This window comes from Apis florea, unplaced genomic scaffold, assembly GCF_048593485.1.
Source record: "Apis florea isolate Af1SG1 unplaced genomic scaffold, ASM4859348v1 contig_3170_pilon, whole genome shotgun sequence".
In the NCBI taxonomy this organism is placed as follows: domain Eukaryota; kingdom Metazoa; phylum Arthropoda; class Insecta; order Hymenoptera; family Apidae; genus Apis; species Apis florea.
Window position 1 is genome coordinate 3386419 of NW_028256714.1, and position 21912 is coordinate 3408330.

Consider the following 21912-nt stretch of genomic DNA (forward strand, 5'->3'; position numbering starts at 1 on the left):
ATTATTTTTTATTTTATTATTGAAATATAAAATCATATAATAAAAAGGATAAGTTGATGCATTAAGAACACAAATATTAATTATATACAGAAGTTTAATATGATTACAAGTATCTTTTTCATTATTAACAGAAAAAAATTTATCCAAAAAATTATTTACATTTGAATTAATTTGAATTTATGGTCCATAAAAAAGAAAAAATACAATTTTCATTTTTTGATTATATACAATTCCACAACTATATTTTTAAAAATTGTGCTTCTTTCCATTATTTATCATCTATCTATATGCTTTTTAAATTGATTACTTAATATATAACCAGCTACTAACTATATCAATATTTTGTGTTTTAGTAGTAATTCAGTAATAATTTAATAACAATTTGATCGTATTAGTATTTCATTGCTTAATAACATTTGATATAAAAACAAAAAATTAATTTTTGATTCTATGCAAATAATATACATTTGAAACAAATAATAAGTTATTCTGTTAAATATCAAAATTTTCCAATAATAAAGTAATAAAGATTTGAAATACATTTTATTATTGAATTCTTCAAAAAAATGTATTTTTTTAATTCAAAATTTTATATGTACTAAGCAATGAAAGTGAAATAATTTTCATTTATTTATTTCCATATATACAAACCAATTATTTTCAAATTATTAATTTAAATTTTAAAAATAAAATAACATGCAAATAATATATAATTTTATATACAAAATTATTATATTTTTATATAATAATTTTAAATTTCCTCCATTTATATTTTTCAAATAAAAAATTAATTCTTTTTAATACTAAAAATACTAAAAACCACATAATTATATAATATACACATGATTAATTTAAGGCATTTGACTTGCATTTTATAAATGATGTATTTTTAACCTTTGATATAAATATATTTATAATCTATATCAAAGATTATTTATGTAATTAAAAATTTTAAATATAAATAGAAATATTTGTTTTCAAAATAGAATAAGTAATTAGTTGAAATGCAAATATATGAGAAAAATTTATATAATTTCACTTATATAAAAATGTATGTTAATACTATATTTTATTCAGAATGTCGTTGTTTTTTCAACTAATAATAATATTAAATAGTAAATAGTTTATAATATTCTAAAGGAAGACAAATTTTATTAAAATTATGATATTCAAGTAATTAGAACATTACATTTGGTCTAACTATAGTTTAAATTTTAAAATTTTAATTTCATTATAAATTTGAAGAAAATTGCTGTGTAAAAATAGTAAACTATAATTAATATTATATATGAAATTGGGAAACTTTTTGCTTTTACTTAAGACTATTATTGTCATATATTGTTAACTTGCAAATATGTATGGAATTTAAATTTGCAAATAGAAATGTTGATTCATAAAATGTAAACATATTACATAAAAATCTTATATTAATGCTTCAGCATTAATATATAATATATAAAAGTATAAAAGGATTTATTACTGATATTCTTTTGTGATGAAGTGATATCAATTATTGGACCTTTTTTAAATGCGGTCAATATGCTAAACTGTTATTAGATTAAATTGATTATGCATAAAATTATAATAAATAATGCAAATGTTTCTATATATTTTGTTTATAAAAATATAAAGAAGGATAAAAAACATGAAGTAAGAAGTAAAAAGTAATGAATAAAAAGATACTTCTTTGACAATTATTTGTAGCTTATATAATTATTGAGATTAAATTTGACCAAACTACCAATTTAATATTATTTATTTTGCATTGTATGCATTTGCTGCATTTATTCAACATAATAAAAAGTCAGAAATATTTAACACAATATCTATATCTATATAATATATAAACATATACATTATCTCTATATGTACAAGTATAGATATTGCAAAAAGAAATTTATAAAAAATTTTAAACATGATTAATGTAAAATATCAATGTAATTTATTAAAGAAATGTGTACATCAAAAGAAGATTTTGAATTCTATTATGCAACAAATTTGTGCTCTCAGTTTAAGTTTGGGGACGGATGCTACATAAAAGATACTTTCAAATAAGATCTATTTTAAGCATGATTCTTTAATAACATGTAGCATACTGATAATTGTAATACTATATATGAATATGTATATTGCAATATTTGACTTACATATGAACTTTTTAAGGATCTTGTACTTGTGGTATAATTAGATTTTTTTTTAATAACTGAATGTATTATATTAATTCTATAAACAAATATAAATGCAATTAAATAATATCAATTAAATGACATTTGACTATAATAATAATAATAATAATAATAATAATAGTAATAATAATAATAATAATAGTAATAATAATAATAATAATAATAATAATAGTAAGAATAGTAATAATAATAATAATAATAATAATAATAATAATAATAATAATAATAATAATAATAATAATAATAGTAATAATAATAATAATGACAAATAAATTTAATGACAAAACAAAATAAACAAATATAGTTACCAAAATTTAACAATTTCTAATATTTTTTTCCTTATTTGTAAAAAGAAAATATTTTATATTTCATAATTATTTCACCCCATTCAATTATAATTATATTTCATTTAAATAAGCTACATTCAGCTGAAATGTGTAAAAATTTTATACAATACTAATATTCTACTTTATATATTACATTAAATATCATTCAAAATGTAATGATATAATTTTTAATTGAATTGTAAACTAAAATTATGTAAATACATAATACTTTTAAGTAATAATTTGATATAATAATTTGAATGTATAATATTTAAGATTTTCTAAATATTAAATATATTTATTTAGAAAAAGTTTGTATTGAAAATTCTTTTATTAAAAGCTTTTCAATAAAAGAAAAAAATTACTTGAAATAAATTGGAAAGAAAAATCATTACTTTTTGAAAGATATACTTATTAACAATGACATTCATAGTGACAGTATTAGTTTCATTGGCCCTGGCACTTCAATCCTATAATCACTGCAATCTGTTTGTATCAGACTAGAATTTTTAAGCTGATATATATAGCAGCTAAATTGCAAATTACTATAGGAATTTATTGTTTTCTTTAATTCATTTATATTATTAGATATTTACATATTCTTCGCACATAGCTAACATATGATCTGAAATAATGTGATTATAATTGGCTTGCTATTTTTTTCTTTTTTAGATGAAAAGTTAAGTATATTTCATCAAATATTGATGTAAAAAATTAAATATTGTTTCGTTTGTATTTATTTCATATATCTTTAATAATATCATTCTATACTTTTGTTAAATTTTGTTCATTTAAAAAAATAAAAAGATTTGAAATATTCAACAGTTTCGTGATTATATGGAACAAAGTTATTAATATGTAATTTTTTAAAGTGAGTTTTAATGTATTTTTTCACTTTTTTATTTAGGATAAAAATTATTATTCATAGTTTGCTGCCTCATTTAATCATATTATAATACGTGATATAAAGTATCACAAATATTTATTATGTAGCACCATTCCAAGCTATTATATTAAACTTATTTCATTTTAATAAGTACATTCAATACTTTTTTAATGTATTATTTCTTGAAACTCAATACTGTTAACGTTTTTATAACAGAATTATAAAATTATGCAAAGAAAATTAAATATATTGGCACTTAAGTTATTCAATGAACTTAAGAATAGTTATTATTATGTTATAATGCGAGGCAGCTTTTTAATAAAAATATAAAATGCATAGTCTCTATTTGTTTGTGTAATTTAGCAATTTAAGTACAAATATACTTCTATAGTTATGAGATGTAATTTAAGGAAATATGTATATCAGAACGATATATTAATTTTTAAAACATAGAAATGCTTTAAAATAAATCTCTATATATGTTTATATCAGGTATTCATTACTAAAATATGTTGTAAGTTTACCTTAATTAAATAATGAACTAATAATTTTTTATAATTATAGGACAATTTGAAAAATGTATATTACATATATCTTAAAAACATTTAAATGCTACTAAAAATAAAATGAAAGTACTAAATAAAGTACTTACAATACAATAAAGTAAATTATTGTAAAAAAAAAATTTTTTTAAGTTAGGAATGATATATGGAATATTTTGTTTAGTCAAATTAAATAAATACTGTTACTACAATAGCGAAACAAATTAAAAATGCCGCTACTAAAATGAATAAATATAAGAATTATACAGTAATTATAAACTATTCTTCCATACTGTTTGTATGGAAAATGAAATTAAAATAGCAGCATTTTATATGGAAAAAACATACTGCAAAATTTATGAGTTGATTAATCTGGGCTGTTGATTGATGAAGATGCAACAGGTACAAATTGTTCCAAAATCTGTCCCATTGTTTGTTGTAACATTGCTTGTTTCTCTTCTAAGGCAACAACCTATTCATATAATTTGATTTAATTAATAACTATATTTTAAAAAAATATATAAAATATTATAAATTGATATATTCATATAATAAATAGTTTAATTTAGTTAGTTAATATATTGAATGTCATGAGAGTCACCAGTGATTGCCCCCTTATTAATGGGAGATTACTTCTAATAAGATAAAATAGAATTATATAGTTCAACTTAATATTATAAATAATATTTTAATATAATATATATATAATATCGCATAATAACAAATTCATAATTGTTATAAATTGCTTTAGGCAAGTAATATAATATTCATATAGTATGAAGTGCAGTGTATTAATAATTTTATAGTTTTTAGTTTAGTTAATAATTTTAAACAATTTTTAATACACTTACCCTTTCTAACAATTGATTATAAAGTGCAAATGGAACATAAGTAGGAGACGTTCCAGGAGTAGTTGAAATTTGTTCAAGATGTGAAGATGAATCAGATTTCTGATTTTGACTTTTATCCTTTTGTTTACTTTCTTCGCTTTCTGTTTCTAATTTATTAATACAATCGGCGACATTCGTTGTTGTTAATACTCTGGATTAAAATTAAAAACATATAGTAATTAAAAAATTTACTAAATCTATTAAAATATTCAAGTTTGGTTTGTTTATATTATATGTTACATATTGTATTATTTAATATTGTAATATTATTTATATTGTATATTGCATATTATATTGTATATATTTTTTACATTAATTTAAAAAAAAAATAATTTTAACGATTATTATTTTACCGTGAACAAGGACGTTCTTTTTTTTCTTCAGATTTATCAACTCGATCTACTGAAACAATTTTTCTCCTTTCCAATTGATTTAATTTCAATTCTTCTACCTAGAAATAAAAGTAGTATAAAAAATTATGAGTTTATATAATTAAAGAAATAATATCTATTATTATAATTATTATTATAAAATCTATATGAAAATTAATATATTGATAAAAATATAGAAATATAATATTGATAAATATAGAAATAAAATATATTAAATTACCCAAGGAGCTCTTCTTCTTGCTTTTACAGCTAATCCTTCAGGTTCTTCTTCTCGTAATTGTTCTAACATAGTATCTGCATTACCATTTGCTAAACTATCTTCCTATATTATATAAATAATATATTATATATAATATATTTTAAGAAATACAAATATTTTAGATGATGATTAATATATGTATTAGATATTAAACTAGTGCCAAAAACACTAACAGGTGTTGTAGTAATTGTTGGTCCGGCAGTGTGGCGTCTTAAACGTTGTGAAGAAGGTGGTCGTCGGTGGGGTGCTTTAGCTCTAGAAGCTGTTAAATGCGAAAGCGGTGCTCCTTCTCCTCGTTCTACCCCATCTAACTCTTCACCCAAAGCTATATTTGTATTTCCATTACCATTATTAGTTCCCGCATCACCTACAAGCCGTTTTAAATTCGATGTAGCTGAATATCCACCTATATTTTTCCTTTCTCCACTTCCTCCAATTCCTGAAGAAGTTGATGTTGTAGAAGGTGCACCTGTTGATATCGTTTTTTTAATTATATCTATGGTAAAAATAATCTCACCAGTTAAAAAAAAAATAAACATCTTACATATGATTTTCATAACAAAAATTTTCATAATTTTAAATAGTTAAAACAAAAGATCAAATACCTGTAGGTACATCTTTTGCATCCAAAGTTTTTTTAATGTGTGTTTTTCCATTCTTCTTTACCTGATGAGAATGTTTTGAAATAGACTTAATAGGAGCTTTAAGTTTTTGTTCATGATCTTGGTGATCAGGTAGAACATTTAATACTTCAACAAAATTATCAGGAAATAAACCTACTTGACCATTTAATTCTCCTACCCACCAACCCTACAAGTAATTTTACATTTATGATAATTATATTTATTTTTTAATTTAATTCATAACAAATGTGTATAAATAATATTACTCTATTTAAATAATTGTACCTTATCAGAGGCATTTGTAGATAGAAGAGTTATTATATCTCCTTCATTTAAAGTTAATTCATCAACATTAACAGCTTCATAAGGAAAAAGTACTTTGCACAATTTTTTACTCTCTTGATCTTTGTGTTTGTCAGATTCTTCATAAACTGGAGGAGATACAAAATTTGAAGGAAAGACACCCACTCTACCTTTAAGCCTACCTCTCCACCATCCCTCTTCTATTTCACCCAAAAATTCTATAGAATCTTGTGGTACTAAAGTTAATTCATCTTTATTACAAGGTTCATAACTAAAAAGAACTTTACAAAATCGTCTTCTAGATCCTCCATTTTTTAAGGAAATATCTTCAGATTTGGCATTAGCAGCTCCTTCACTTATTCCACTTCCTGTGCTTCCAACTGTTCCACTTGAAATAGGTTCTAATACCTAAATTTGAATGTAACTATTATTTAATATATATAAACTTTAAATATTTGTTTTATATTGAATATTTAAATAAATTTTATTTTTTATGTGTTATATTGATATCATAATTATAATATTGAAAGAAAATTAAATACATAAAAAAATTACATACTTTGACAAAGTTATCAGGAAACATGCCACGTTTATCTCTTAAAGTACCTTCCCACCAACCACCTAACATCACTTTAATTTCTGTAATAATATCTCCCTTTTTCAAAGTTAATTCATCAGGTTCTTGTGCTTCATAATTATATTCTACAATTGCCTCCATATTTTTATATTAACAGTAACTTTTTAACACATGAATATCACAACCTCGTATCTGTAAAAAATATATAATTTATATTGGAAACATTTAAAATAATTATAATTTATATATCATATATAAATTGAGCACGTATATGATGAATAAATGACAACACAAAGATTTTAAATAAAGTCACTTTTTTCGAATAAAAATTTGATAGATTAATTTATTTACGTAGACAGTTCAGAATAAAATTTTTAATCGTTTTCTTTGTAATAAGTTCGTATTATAAACGAACAAATTATTCTTCGCGAAAAAACAGATTGAACACAGAATGTAACATACGTATGAGTTAAGACAAATTGCGCGTTTATAAAAGTCATTTGTTCCTCATGCATCCTCCACCTTTCATGTCACTACACGTACTTATTATACTCATTTTATTATAATATCTAAGAGATATGACGTTGTAAACTGAAAATTTAGGCGTATCCCATATTCGGTTAACAGCTCGATACATCTGTCATCGCGGCCATCTTGGACTCCAAGCTTAAGTGAACTTCAAGATGCAATAAGGTGCGCATGCTAACCTATCGCTGACTCAAAGAACGCGCCAAACAATTCATGATTCATTTTTACTATATATGTGAAGTTCATCAATGAATATTATTTTATGAGATGTTCAAGATTATACGAACACGTTAATAATTCACAAAAGATATTGTTAATTGAATTATGATTATTACTTTATATGTAATTATCATTGATAATTATGACATACATAGTTTTGAAAGATGTAGGTTACCTACCGATATTTATCACAGTTAGTATCAAACATTTATATGTATTTTAAGAAAAACGTTCTTCTAGTTATGACTTATTTGTTTAATTTCAAGCGGTTGATTCATACTTATCGAGTACCTCCTATAATAAAGACTCTCACGTATAGAATATGCGCAGAGCATACAAAGTTTTCTGTATACCTAACGTTTTGAGTAATTCTTAATGAGGTCAATTTATAAAATATTTCATAGTAACATTATCTGATATATCTGATATAAAAATCTGATTTTAATTAAATTCTTTAATAATTAATGTTATAACGAAATATTAAATATAATATTTGATAATGATAATTAAGAAAATTTCTTATTATTAATAAAAAATATATATTTTATTTATAGCCGAATTAAACAGATATTACAAACTCAAAATATATTATATTTATAGCTATCCATCAAATTGTTCAAGCAAAATGTGTAGAATATTCTTATATTATTAATATAATATGTAATATATCATTAATATATATTATATATGTTTAATGATAAAAAAAGCTGTTAGTTTTATAATTAAATTATATTTATTATTTTATTATATTTTTTAACATATTATGTAAAAAAAATCATTATATGAATCCTATGATTATATATGTACGTCATAATTTGCATTACTTTGAGCTTGATAAGATTCAAATAAACATTGTGTTATCATCACTATCGTATGAGAATTGTAAATAATTGACTATCTTACTAATAAAATTGATTAAATCAATTGATTAAAAAATATATAAGTAAAATTTGCGCAGTTTATTAAATATTTGCAGTATAAACGAAATACAATTGAAAATGAATTAAACATAAAAGACCATATAAATGAAATGTCATTATGTGACTTTACATCATACGATTTAATGAATATTATCAATTCTCATATAAATTCTCAATAATCTTACATATAATCGGTCATTTTATATTTAACAATCTAACATTTTCAATAATGCAATCCATAAATATGAAATTTTGCTAAATAGATGCGAACTGCATTAAAAATGTACGTGCTCAATATAATAATATCGTAATATCATTATAAATATAAAATTGCAACATTATATTACAAATTGTATTGAGTCTAGGATTTGCAAGAAGATTTATTAATTTTGCATTTATATATCATATATATAGGTTAATTTACTTACCTGATAATTTCTTTTGAGAATAGATTATTATCTATAAATTTATTTTACGATGCGAATAAGATATTTTCGTTTCGTTTCGTATTAATTTTCACTAGCCAGGTTAACTTTTAGTTTATTAATTAAGGTGATTTCAAAAATCAAATATCTATCATATTTTGTGTTTATACATAAGTACATAAGTACATAAGTACAATTTCTTTTTTCTTTATCATTTTTAATATATAAGAACAAAACGAAAAGAAAATCAATTAAAATGACAAACATTAAAAATTAAAAACTTGAAAGGAATCTTGTAAGATAGATATATTTTATTACCTAACTGTGTGAGTTTCTCTTTTTTTATTTTTTTATTTTTTTATAAGGTGTATTGATATTATAAGCTACTAAAAAAAAGAATACATATAGTTTCTTATGATTTTCTTCAAACTATCATAGTTAACCTTAAAAAATTCAATTCTTATATAGTTTATTAGTTATTTAAATATAGCATCAATTTTAAGAATTATGAACAATTTATCATCATGAATATTAATATATTCATGTACATTGTAACTTTAGAAATATGAATCTTTCAAATTGTTTCAGTGTGTGCATTGTTTCTTTGTTAGTTTTAAATAGAGGCACATAATTGAATTTTTTTTTATTAAAATAGAAATTAAATTAAAATTCTGCGTCGAAATAAAATATTATAACATCAGTTTAGTAAATTGAAACGTAAAAAAGTAAAAAAAAAAAAAGATTAATAAAATAATTTTTAAGAAAATTAAAATTTTATCTTATGATTGGTAAAATTTAAGGATAACAAAGGTAACGATTTTTGATTGATTAAAACAAATTTCTTTAAAAATAATAAAATAATATTCTACAAAAGATCGAACAAATGAAACACAGCCAAACCATTAATTTAATCATTCGTTCGTCCATGATCGAATTCAACAATAATATATAATGAGAATTCCTTTACATTCTTGATCGCTTATGCAATAAGGAAAATTAATTTCGACATACACGACAAATTTCTCATTAACATAGGAATTTGTGACAGTCTAAGACGCGTTATTTCTTTCGATTATTTATCCATAAAATAACGTACTTATAATTAAATTTTAAAACCTTAAATTTTCATCTCTTTCTATCTTTTGCTATATCCCTTTTCTCTCATAATTTCTTTCTTTTATTCTCTCTTCCTTTAATCATTGATGGTTATAATGAAGGCTTTATTTCGTTCTTGTCAGCATAAACGAAGAGGAGGAATATATTGGTCTTACATCAAGCAATGACCGTATATATCTATTTAACTACAGAAGTATTGTGCGATACTTGCAGTCAGTGATTAGTATTGAATCAATGCATCACTCTAAAATATATTATATAATTCTATTTTTTATATATACGAATATCTTTACTATATCGCATAATAATACAATTCTGGTCTCAAACGAATCGTATTTAATATTATCCAGCATTATTCCTTCTCATCATTGTTTGCATGCGAACAAAAACGATCAACTACGATCAAAAATGCATTCGCATGTTCGAATAAAGCGATGGTATACCTGACTTTTTGGTATCTTTTCATATATTATTTTAATTGTTAACTCTACAATTAAATCCGTCAGGTGTTTTCATAATGATTATCAAAGCGCATTAATCAAAAATCGATATCGCGTGATTTTGCATGTGATTTCATTGACGTACAGATAAACTTTGTATTATATAGTGCAAATATTTAATCAATCATAGAAACAAGTGCTATTAATTTCGACAATTATGATAATTAATAAATATAGTACATTCTAAATAAATCAATTCAGTCAATTTAATAATTTCTTCTTCTTAATTAAATTTATTTTAAATTTGATATTAGATTCAATATATAATAATAATTTTACGATGAAGAGAATTTTATTAATTAATTATTATTTAAATTGGCATTATGTAATTGCTAAATGCTTTAAATTAAATGCTTAATAATAATTTAATCATAATAGTAATTATATATTGATTGGATCAAATTTCCTTTAATTACGATAATCAAATATTTTAATCTTAATCATTAATCGTATTAAACATTGTTCATCACTACAGTGAATTAAACTAACTATATAATATAGGCTACATTATATCTGTACATCAACAGATCTCGATGCAATTGAAATCACGCATGCTTCTCCGACAGTGGAAAAGCGATGGTCCTCCGTTAATAATGGTAGTGTGTTTATCTTCTTGCACGTGTGCCGTAAATATTATGATGGCAATTATGATTGCGCTTAAGTGCTTCTTATGTGAATGAGATTACATATTCGAAGCAACAGAAAGATGCTGTATATCAACATCAATATCTATTTTTTTTAGGCCTTATATGAACGTTAAGTGAGTTTATCTAAATGTTTGTACTGCTCGTGTTATTCGATCGCTGCGTATATTTATGTAAATTAATGTAAAATAATTTTTCCGCATTGAATTTAACTGGCTATTTATGTATTTTCACTGCCATGAAAAACATGCTTGAACTTCGAAATTGAACGATTATTTCATGAAGGATTAGCGATTAATTTAAATGAAATTTACGAGTAAAAATTGTGTAGCAAAATTATTGCTAACAAGCAAATTGTAACATGATATATTTTATAATACGATCGAGTTTAAAATTTTATAAAATGTTTCTTGTACAGTTGCACCGTATTTCGCTGGTTACGAATGTTATACATCTATCGTAAATTTATTAATGTGCTTCAGCCTCTTTAATTTTCATATTATTAATAATTATTACAAAGCTTATTTGAAGTTTTTCACGTTTCTTTTCGTAAGGAACGATAATAACCCATGGAATATCGCCAGAATATTATTTTCTTTTTATCTAAACAGTCATACGTAATTTTAATATTTATCACTTTCAAGTTATTATTCCCGACGATTTACAATAGTGAATCACGTCAGGTGTTGATCGTGTATGTGCAAATAGTATAACTCGAAATTACTTCATTGCTTCATTGCAATTGTAAATAGACATCTATCGTATAATATTAAAGTTAATTTGTAGCTGTTTCGATTAATGTTAAAAATGAAATTTCAGCTTGTTAGTACATCACATTGAAATTGTCAAAACGTCAGAGCATACGTTCATGTAAAGTACAAGTCTCTTTCTTCAGCAATAATACTTAGCATATATAATATAATTGTGCTTGTTGTTATGTATATACGATTTGCATTGCTCTACTTGTTAATGTCGTGTAATAATCGTACGTTGACACGCAAACGTGGTAGGATTCGTCGATTGAAAATCATTAGAGAACGAAGGTGCAAAATTCACGACAATATTTGCAATGTTTCTTGGAATATTCGTGATGAGTGTCATGTTATATCGTAGACATGTAATATTTATTTTTTCTACCCTTGTCTCTCCTAGATGCCATTTATAATACTTCCCAAATTCATTCGCATTGTACATATATAGGGTAAACTCTGCTTAATTCACGATATTTTTTCACTTATCTCTGATACGAAGTTAAAATTTAAAAATCGTTTTATATACATAGTAACTAATTTATTATTATTTATTTGAAGCATTTAATTAGTGATCCTTAATTATCGTATGCTATAAATATGTCTTTCGATCACTTCAATCAGTCTCGATGTAATTTTCAAATAAATTAAAATGAAAATAATTAATTTAACTTAATATATTATTTAATATTAATTTAAATTAATATAAATTTTGTTTATTATTGATGTTTAAATTATTTTATTGAAAAAAAACACAAATTACTAATATTTCTGCTTATAACACTTCGGTAATTAATAAGTTTTGGTGTTAGAGTTTGTTCATAATTAAATATTTAATTATCACAAAATTATTAATTATTGAATGAAATTTCTTTATTTCTTGAAACAATTTTTTAAATATCCAATTATCTAAAAAAATTTAAGGGAAAAGTAAAATAGATCGAGGAACGTTTTGAGGAACAGCTCATGTAAAAAAAGCTATACATACTATAAATATTATAAATATTATAAAGATATAAAAGGAAAAATGATTTAAAATGTATTGAATGTAATTTACATTCATTATCTATGCTAGAAATGTTAAATATTAAAATTAGTTTTACGTATGATATCTAAATCCAAGGATATCCAAGTGATTCTGAAAACAACTAATAATAATATAAATATATAGTAATAAATATAAACTTAAATATAAATTTATAACTTAATAATAATATCTATGTAACATAATAATAATATAATAAATGATTAAATCAGGAATATAATTTAATATTACATTTTTTAAAATTAAATATATTTAATAAATATTTGTTAATCTATTATTCGGTTATTAGGAATTGTTGTAGAAAAATCCTAAAATTATCATCAACTTACCAGAGTTTACCCCATATTTACATATAGAAATGACGCACTTTTCTCCTTGCTTATTTTTTCTTGTGCGCAATCACGAAAAATCTTGTCCGCAATGAATACTTCGTATTTACTAATAGTCGAAGCACGTCTCAATTCTCATAATTATAGAAACTAACATGCATTTGTGCATCTCCAAGATTCACCGGGGGGAACAGAGACTGAGACTGAGACGTGAGACGGTGATTGTTTCATAACAATATTGTTGGCTCCTTCCCTTTCTGAAGCATCGAACAAACTAGCCTGAAATAAAAAATTACATGATTGATTTTAACAATTTAAGTGTCAAAAAATCAAGTAAAGAAGTTAATTTAAGTTAATTTAATTTAATTTTGTTTTTATAATCAATAAGCATTTATTTTGATCATATTGATTTTGATAAATTAATCATTAATTTTTTTTATCATTTTACATAAAAATATAGAAATTCAGTTTTAAAAATTGATTTACTATCCATTTTTTTTAGTATTTATAAACTTCGAAATACGATATACAATTTAAAAAATATTTTTTTGATATCTCGAACATTAGAATTGAAGAGTGGCTACGTGTATAAAAAAAAAATGTTTGTCATTTAAACAACAAATAATGTTTCTTAATATTTACCCGACGAGATAAGATTTTCTAATCATTTTTTATGAATCATCGATAAACCACACGACGTAAAACATGTTAATTCGTTTTAAAAATTACAATCGAATATATTTCGCATGTACGATAAGAGATATATGTATGTATTTAAGAAAGATAACGATACCCGGCGTCCTCGTTGTTCTCGTATTCTTCTAGCTAAAGTGAGAAAAGCTTCTTCAATGTTTATGTTCTCTTTACAAGATACTTCGAAGAAAGGCATGTCAAAACTTTCAGCTATTTTCTGCCCCCTTTCTGCATCAACAGCCCTATTTGTAGTAACGTCACATTTGTTTGCCGCCACTACTTTCACGACATCCGGAGAAGCATTCTGCAAAGAAAAAAAGAACAAAGAATTTTTGTTCAATCGAAATTCGGGAATTTACGCTTTCATTTCTTTATTTTTATGGAATTTATTTTAAGAATAAATTTATTAAACGAAATATTATCTCGTATTCTTACTTCTTGAATATTTCGTAGCCAGTAGGATAAATGATTGAAACTTTCTAAACTAGTGACGTCGTACATCAGAAGGATACCCATAGCACCACGATAATAAGCTGTTGTTAGCGCTCTAAATCGCTCTTGACCAGCAGTGTCCCTTAAGAAGTCGATAATATATTAATAATAGTACAATTAATTATATATCAAGTTAATATATGCAATGATTGTATTTGGCAGTAAATTTATTATTATTATTATTATTATTATTTTATCAAATATAGTTACTGTATTTGATATATTTATATCAATGTCACCAATTAATTATACCGTTTGAACTTGTAATCCTTGAAAATAAATATTTTTAATTGATTCATATTAAATAGTTAGATATTAATGCATTCATATTACAAAATATATATGTAGATAATATATAGATAATATATAGATAATATACCGATAGAAATATATATTGAAGACAACTTGTTGGATTTTCCATTTTTTCGATTTGCAAAATTGATTGCAATGATATCTCTATATTTATCATCATGTCAGATATTTTAAAGAGATAACAACGTATATTGGAAAATTGTGAGTTATATTTAAATAAAAATACTTGCACTATAATAACATTTAATTACTTTGTAAAATAATAGAATTTTATTTATTCTTATTAATGGATTTTTTTAATATTTAAATGTTATAACTATAGTTACAATAAATAGAATATTTTCACGTTAATATATAATACCATAGCTAATAATTATTCATAATAATTACTCATACATAGACTTTCATTTTATAATAAAGTTAACACAGAAACTTGTATCTTATTTACAGAATATGAAAATGCAAACGTTTAGATTGAAAATAATTTGATGTAAGAATTTAAGATTCATTTGTAAGAAGAATTGAAAATATAATATAAAAAAATCATAAATCTATAAATTTATATACTTTCTAAATTAATTAAAAGTTATAATCGATTATATTAATAGAAAATTAAATTATTTCAAAATATTTTATATATTTGTAATTATAAAAATATAAATATTTACACGAAATTCTATTTCATATTTATATAATAAATGAAATATAAAAATACAAAACTCACCAAATTTGAAGCTTAATTGGTGTTCCATCCAGGTTAATTATTTTTTGTTTGAAATCGATACCTGTTGATTCATTATTCTTAAAAATCACAAAACAACTTTTTTTTCAATAAATATGTAACGTTTATTAATTAAACATTACGTATATAAAACTATTTACGCATAATAGAAATAACATAATGATAAAAACAAAATTTATAAGATTTCGCGTTTTTAACAATAAAAATAAAAAGAATAAACTTTAAAAATTTAATATCACATATTTTAACAATTCAATGAATTTAATTCTATTGTACAAATAAGGAATATTATTGAAATTATATGTAAGATTTCTATCGAGAGAAAATTTCCCTGCAATCAGCTGATCGATGACGTTAAACAGATATTTCTTCAAAACATCACCATATGGTAATAATTTTTTTCAATTAAAATTATTTCACTTGTGACTTCTTGTCTTACATTCAAATATATATACATATACATGAATTAGTGTTGCATTGTGTTTTCGATAGAACATAAAATTTGAGGAAAAAGAATATCATGAAACAAAACATCATCAGACATTCGTATAACAAAGATATACATTTAGTGAATCTAACCAATGAACACAATAGTAATTTTCGGTAACAAGATTGTATCTAAAACAACAATATATGCTTGTCAACAAGTTACAGCTGAAGGATCGAAATAACATCAATGGCACAATTCGTCACGATCCTTTTTTTCTTAATTAAAATTATTTCAATTCTCGACGAACATTATCGTCAATTGTATCAATGCGATTTAATCAATAGCGATTATTCTATAAAATCGTTGTAAACAATTATTTACAACGATCCATCAGCTTATTAATTTTTAACTGTCAATATATCGAATACGAAACGCAATATTCGAGGATTTCAACGATGCGTCTCACCTATCGTTGATATGTAAGTATCGTAGTAACGTTCGTCACAATAACGGTGCACGATACAAGTTTTCCCAACGTTCGAGTCACCCAACACCAAAACCTTGTAAGTGGCTGCGAAATCCAGCGCCATGTTTGCTTTCAGAGCTTTTGAACTGTTGTTGGGTTGACAAGAGAGTCGTCGGCCGGCGGTTGTTCTTTGGATACTTTGGGGGTGGAGGATCGATTCGCGAAGCCTGCGCCTTTCTACGCGCCGCTAAAGCTGCTCTCACAATTGCAACTTTTCATCGATCATGCGCGACAACATTCGACGCAAAAGAAAAAAAAAAAAAAAATAAAAAAAAAAAGAAAAAAAAAATATGCAATGAAAAAGTGCAATGCAAAGTACAATCGATAGTTTACTGTATAAAATATTGTATGTCTATTTGTATATGAAATTTAAATTTTTGTTCTGTGAAACTTGTTTTTATCCAATTTTTGACTGTTTCTTTACTTTATTATAAAAAGATAATTTATTATAATACAAGATTAAAAAAAATTTTTTCTTAAAATTATACTTGTTATTTTTTGGAATTTCTAAATTTATTTTTTCGAAAACATTAAAAGTATTAAAAGATAAAAATATATAAAATTTGTATGTGGTTATATTTGTAATTCTGGAATATAAAATTGAAGATTGATATAAGAGAATGCAATCTTATGTTATGATTGAAAAAAATAATATTGTTTTTAATGATTATATATATATACACACATATATGTAATTTCATATTATATAAAAATACAATAAATAATCTATTTGTATATAAGTGTGAACAAAGAATTTAGATTTTTAAAACAATGATATCATAAATTTATCTATGATAAATAAGGAAAATATGATAAAAAAGAATACAGAGCATTTTTTTATATTATTTTATTTACATATGTTTTATAATTCATAATTTCATCAAATAAAATACTAAGTTTTACAATTTTTCATAACATTTTTCAAATATAATATATAAATTCTCTATTGATTTATAGAATATATTAAAAATAAAATAAATTAGAATCTTAGCAATGCTTGAAGATCATTTAAACAAATAATATAAATTATCAACTAAATATCATTCAATGTTAAGTGTTGTATTAGCAATCTTCATAAATGTTTGATATGCCAAAAGTAAATACTGATAAATTATTGTACTTTTAGTAAAAACTATTTTTAAGTTTTAAAAAATCAATGTATATTCTAAATTGTATAATTGAGAGAAAAGTCTAAAATAATAAATTTGTAATTAAGTTAATAAATCTCTCAATTGATACTAAAAAAAAAAAAAATAAATAAATAAAATTTTAAATTAAGTTATATTTAATAGGATAACACTATTTGCGTTTTTTTTTATAATTTTATCACTAATTGAGAATATTAAAATTAAAAGCTCTAGAATAGATTCAAATATTAGTTTGTTTTAGAAATACATATATGACAAAACAGAATATAATAAATTAAATTAAATTATTACATATTTATATTATATTTGCAATATTTGATTTCAATCTATACAATCGATAAATTTATAAATACTATTAGTATTTCGTATTTTGTAATAAAACAATTTTTAAATTAATTGTTTCATTATTAGTGCCGTTAAAATTTTTAATATCCTGCTATTTCTATTTGTAGAATTAATTCACACATATATAATATTGAGTCAACAATAGTAACGAAAATAATTCACATTGCATTTAGGCACTTTGTTGTAGCCTTATGTTCATTATCAAGAGCACTGCTCTTTAAGACTTTAATAATTACTTCATATATTCTTGTCGTTCATAATTTTCTCTTTAGAATTTTAACATATTTATACTTTTATTTTTAAGAAACGTTACGAACGTTATATATGATATGTTTCTTGTTCGTGTAATTTATATGTAGTTATTTTTTTTTTTTTTTTTACAATTCGCAAATGTACAATATTTTAAATAAATGTAAGATATACACACGCATAACATGTTATACAGTTTTTTGGTAGTAATAACTATAATCACAAAAATATATTGATAAATGTTTTAAAAATGAAAAAATGATTTTATTTTTACGTTAAATTTCTATAATTACTATGTATAATTAATTATTAGATATATATCAAAAAATAAATACATAATTTTACGATAAATTTACGATACTATTTATGGGAATTTATTTTGATTTAATTAATTGATTATTAAATTGATTTATATTGTTGTAAACATATTAAAAACAATTCTTTAATAACAAAATATATAATTTCATATTTAGGCAACTATAGTTCGTTTTTTGAGTATACATTATATTTTGATATCAAAAATTATTATTTAATTAATGTTATTAATTAATTATTCGTTTAAAAAAAGTAATTATAAATATGTTTATTTTAATATTTAAAAGATATAAATGATAATTGCAATCTTTCTATTTATATTTATCTATTTTGTTATTTTCTTATATGCATTTTGTTGTAAGATAAATTTGAATTTATTTAAAAAGGGAAAAAAATTAACAACTTAAAAGATATATTTTTTATAATAAACAACTTGTACTCTACAGGTATTTTTAAATAATACTAACAAAATAATTTTTTACTAATATTATGAGTTCTTTGAGTATATAAAATTGACAAGATAATAATGAAACCTATTTTTTTAACTTATTAAATTAAATTGTCTAACTAAATTTACTTTTAGCATAAATATTAGCACCATGAAAAAATATTATAAAGATACATAGAATATATCTTTTAGTAAAATTCAGCTATAGATATATATCTTTCACAAATTTGTATAAGAAAATAAGTTAAATTAAATTATTATTTTATTTTTAAGACACTATTCTTAGGCATTATAAGAGCTAAGTTATAATATGGCACAAATGCATAATCCTATGCATATCATCCCTAACATATAAGCTAGATCTCTTTTGATACTTGGATCTCGTTTGGTAGAACCAGGAAGATTATATATATTTTTCCATTTTACTGCCCATAATGGAATAGCAACATGGAGAATATCTGGGATCATAAATCCAAGATCACGTACAACCTATCATATAAAAATTACTAATCATTTAAAACTAATTAATACTAAATCTGTAATGTATTATATTCTCATATTACCTGATGGGCATACCCTTCTCCTCTGACAACATTAGCAACAAATTGATCCCAACCACCCGCTACAATATGTAAAATAGCTATTGCAGCTATACCAAATGCTTTTCTATGAGTTACTGGATTTTTATTATTTGCCAAGTGAACAACCAAAAAAGTAGACATCAACTCAGTGACAGAAAAAAACAATTGATGGTACCATTGAGAATAGAACTCATCATTCCAATAATTCATATAAACCCACCAAGTATAATAATGTGAAAATATAGCAGTTGAAAAAAGAACCATCATAGAAAGTCTAAGACGATTATGAAAAGCCAGCCATGTTAAATGTTTCACTACTTCATAGAAAATGATAACTCCAATTACAATTGTGATCCATATTTTTAAAGTATTTGATGTAGCATTAAAATACATATGTTTATAAGAAGCAATGCCAGATTCATATGATCCTGTAATAATATATTAATTCTTTTTGAAAACCAATTAAAAATAATTTAAAATTTTTTAAATTATATCATAAAAATAAGATTAACTTACCCTTAAATACTGTGTCCCAACATGAACAAGAACAATATTGTTTATCTACATCTCTTGAATATTCTTGCCAAAAATAATACAAAAATGCAATATGTAATGGTGGTATTGTTAATGGTGCTAGTATTCCTAATGTTTTAGAACTGCATGATGCAAAATTTGCATAAAGCATGCGTTTTAATATCTTTGTGAAACCCATATGTGTAAATTTTTATTCACATTGAAACTCAATTATATAAAATAATATTTATTTATAATTGCCATTATTTTATTATTTAAATAATTTTTCTTTATGATTGATATTAAATGAATAAATTAGATAAGATTTACATTATTTAATTTAATTTTTTAAAAATTATTATGACATGAAATAATATAAAAAAATTGGCAATAATTCTTTGGCATATGTAGAAGTGAAATAAAATTATATTATAATCTGGCACTGTTTATCATAATATATTTCATTAATAGAATTCTATTCTAAAATTATAAATTTCTTAATCTTTTACATAATGAAGTATATATAAATACTTTCCTTTATCCAATTATAGGATGATTCTATAAATTGTATGCATTATTTATAGATCATATGCTGCAATATTAATTTCATTCATTTATATTTATTAATTTTTCTTATAAAAGTAGCAGCAATTAAACGAAATTAACAGCAATTAGACTAGTTATAAATATAATAATATATTCATAATACTGTTAATTTAATGAAGATTTTTTTTTTCGTTTAATAATGAAATAATTTTATAAATTGGCATAGCTTTCAGTCGATATATTTGATTTCATAATCAGTCTTGTTGGTATTTATGTAAATCACATAATATTCGAATTTTTATCACTTGTTTATAATATTATATTTTAAAGTAAAACATGTCATATAAATTAATTTTTGATTAGATATTTGTAGCACTTCGAACGTCGCATTTTATATTTCATTAAGACTCTACCTTTATATTCACATGACACTACGTAAAAAATATCAAAATTGGCACAAATATATTCAATGACAACTATAAAATAATATTTCCATTCTTACTTTTTATCGGTCTTATTAGACGGGAGGGCTTTGCCCCTCCGATACTATTTTCCACGCATGTGCAAATTCTGTTCCTATAGAAACATGTACTTGAAGACTTAAATAATTCCAATTTACTGAAGGTTATTAGGTTCATTGAATAATTATAATACAAATTTCAGAAACTCTTAAAATTTAAATACAAATCTTAAATCTGAATATTAATTCTGATAGAAAAAAGATCTAAGATAAGAACATTTTAGATATAATAAGATTGCTTCTATTTCTTATTTTTTTTTAAAAAAAAGCATACTAATTTTCTTTTTTTAAATAAAAAGCAATTTGAAATTGTTATCAAACTATCATCATTTTTTTTTTTACAGAGTTAAAGTTTTATAGTGAAGAATATTTTTTTAAAATATTTAAAAATTAACATGTTAAATTCTAATTCTTTTTTTTAAATAAATATTTGTAAATATATGATATATATCAAATACTTCATTATAATAATTATTTGAAATATGTTATTACAAGTTAATTTTTAATTATTTTTATTATATATAATAAATAAATGAATAAATAATAATAAATAAAGTTATTTAGATTAACAATGCAACTAACTAAATATTAAA

The 21912-nt window shown here is 22.5% G+C and overlaps 3 protein-coding genes across 12 annotated transcripts; all 3 read right to left on the reverse strand.

Moving 5' to 3' along the window:
- Positions 1–3734: 3734 nt before the first annotated feature.
- LOC100868325 (uncharacterized) lies at positions 3735–8105 on the reverse strand. Of its 10 annotated transcripts, none has more exons than XM_086910069.1 (11): positions 7528–7665; positions 6967–7176; positions 6695–6815; positions 6390–6535; positions 6262–6291; positions 6087–6147; positions 5655–5950; positions 5443–5544; positions 5184–5281; positions 4792–4981; positions 3735–4412 (listed from the first exon to the last, which is right to left on the reverse strand). In XM_086910069.1, exons 2-11 carry the CDS (start codon positions 7123–7125, stop codon positions 4308–4310), a joined length of 1308 nt encoding a protein of 435 aa, XP_086766195.1. In that variant the 5' UTR covers positions 7126–7176; positions 7528–7665; the 3' UTR covers positions 3735–4307. The 10 variants fall into 10 exon arrangements, with proteins under 10 accessions (XP_086766195.1, XP_086766194.1, XP_086766190.1 ...); XM_086910068.1 differs by having other exon boundaries at positions 7447–7657; XM_086910064.1 differs by having other exon boundaries at positions 6390–6815; positions 7528–8105.
- A 1855-nt stretch (positions 8106–9960) lies between these two features.
- On the reverse strand, positions 9961–17373 carry LOC147657368 (ras-related protein Rab-8A-like). Its single transcript, XM_086910072.1, has 5 exons — positions 16595–17373; positions 15681–15741; positions 14588–14726; positions 14253–14456; positions 9961–13738 (listed from the first exon to the last, which is right to left on the reverse strand). The coding sequence occupies exons 1-5, from the start codon at positions 16716–16718 to the stop codon at positions 13610–13612; spliced, it is 657 nt and encodes a 218-aa protein (XP_086766198.1). The 5' UTR covers positions 16719–17373; the 3' UTR covers positions 9961–13609.
- A 1133-nt stretch (positions 17374–18506) lies between these two features.
- Positions 18507–21364, reverse strand: LOC100868451 (uncharacterized). The gene is made up of 3 exons (XM_003692897.4): positions 20257–21364; positions 19723–20168; positions 18507–19648 (listed from the first exon to the last, which is right to left on the reverse strand). Exons 1-3 carry the CDS (start codon positions 20450–20452, stop codon positions 19463–19465), a joined length of 828 nt encoding a protein of 275 aa, XP_003692945.1. The 5' UTR covers positions 20453–21364; the 3' UTR covers positions 18507–19462.
- Positions 21365–21912: the final 548 nt, after the last annotated feature.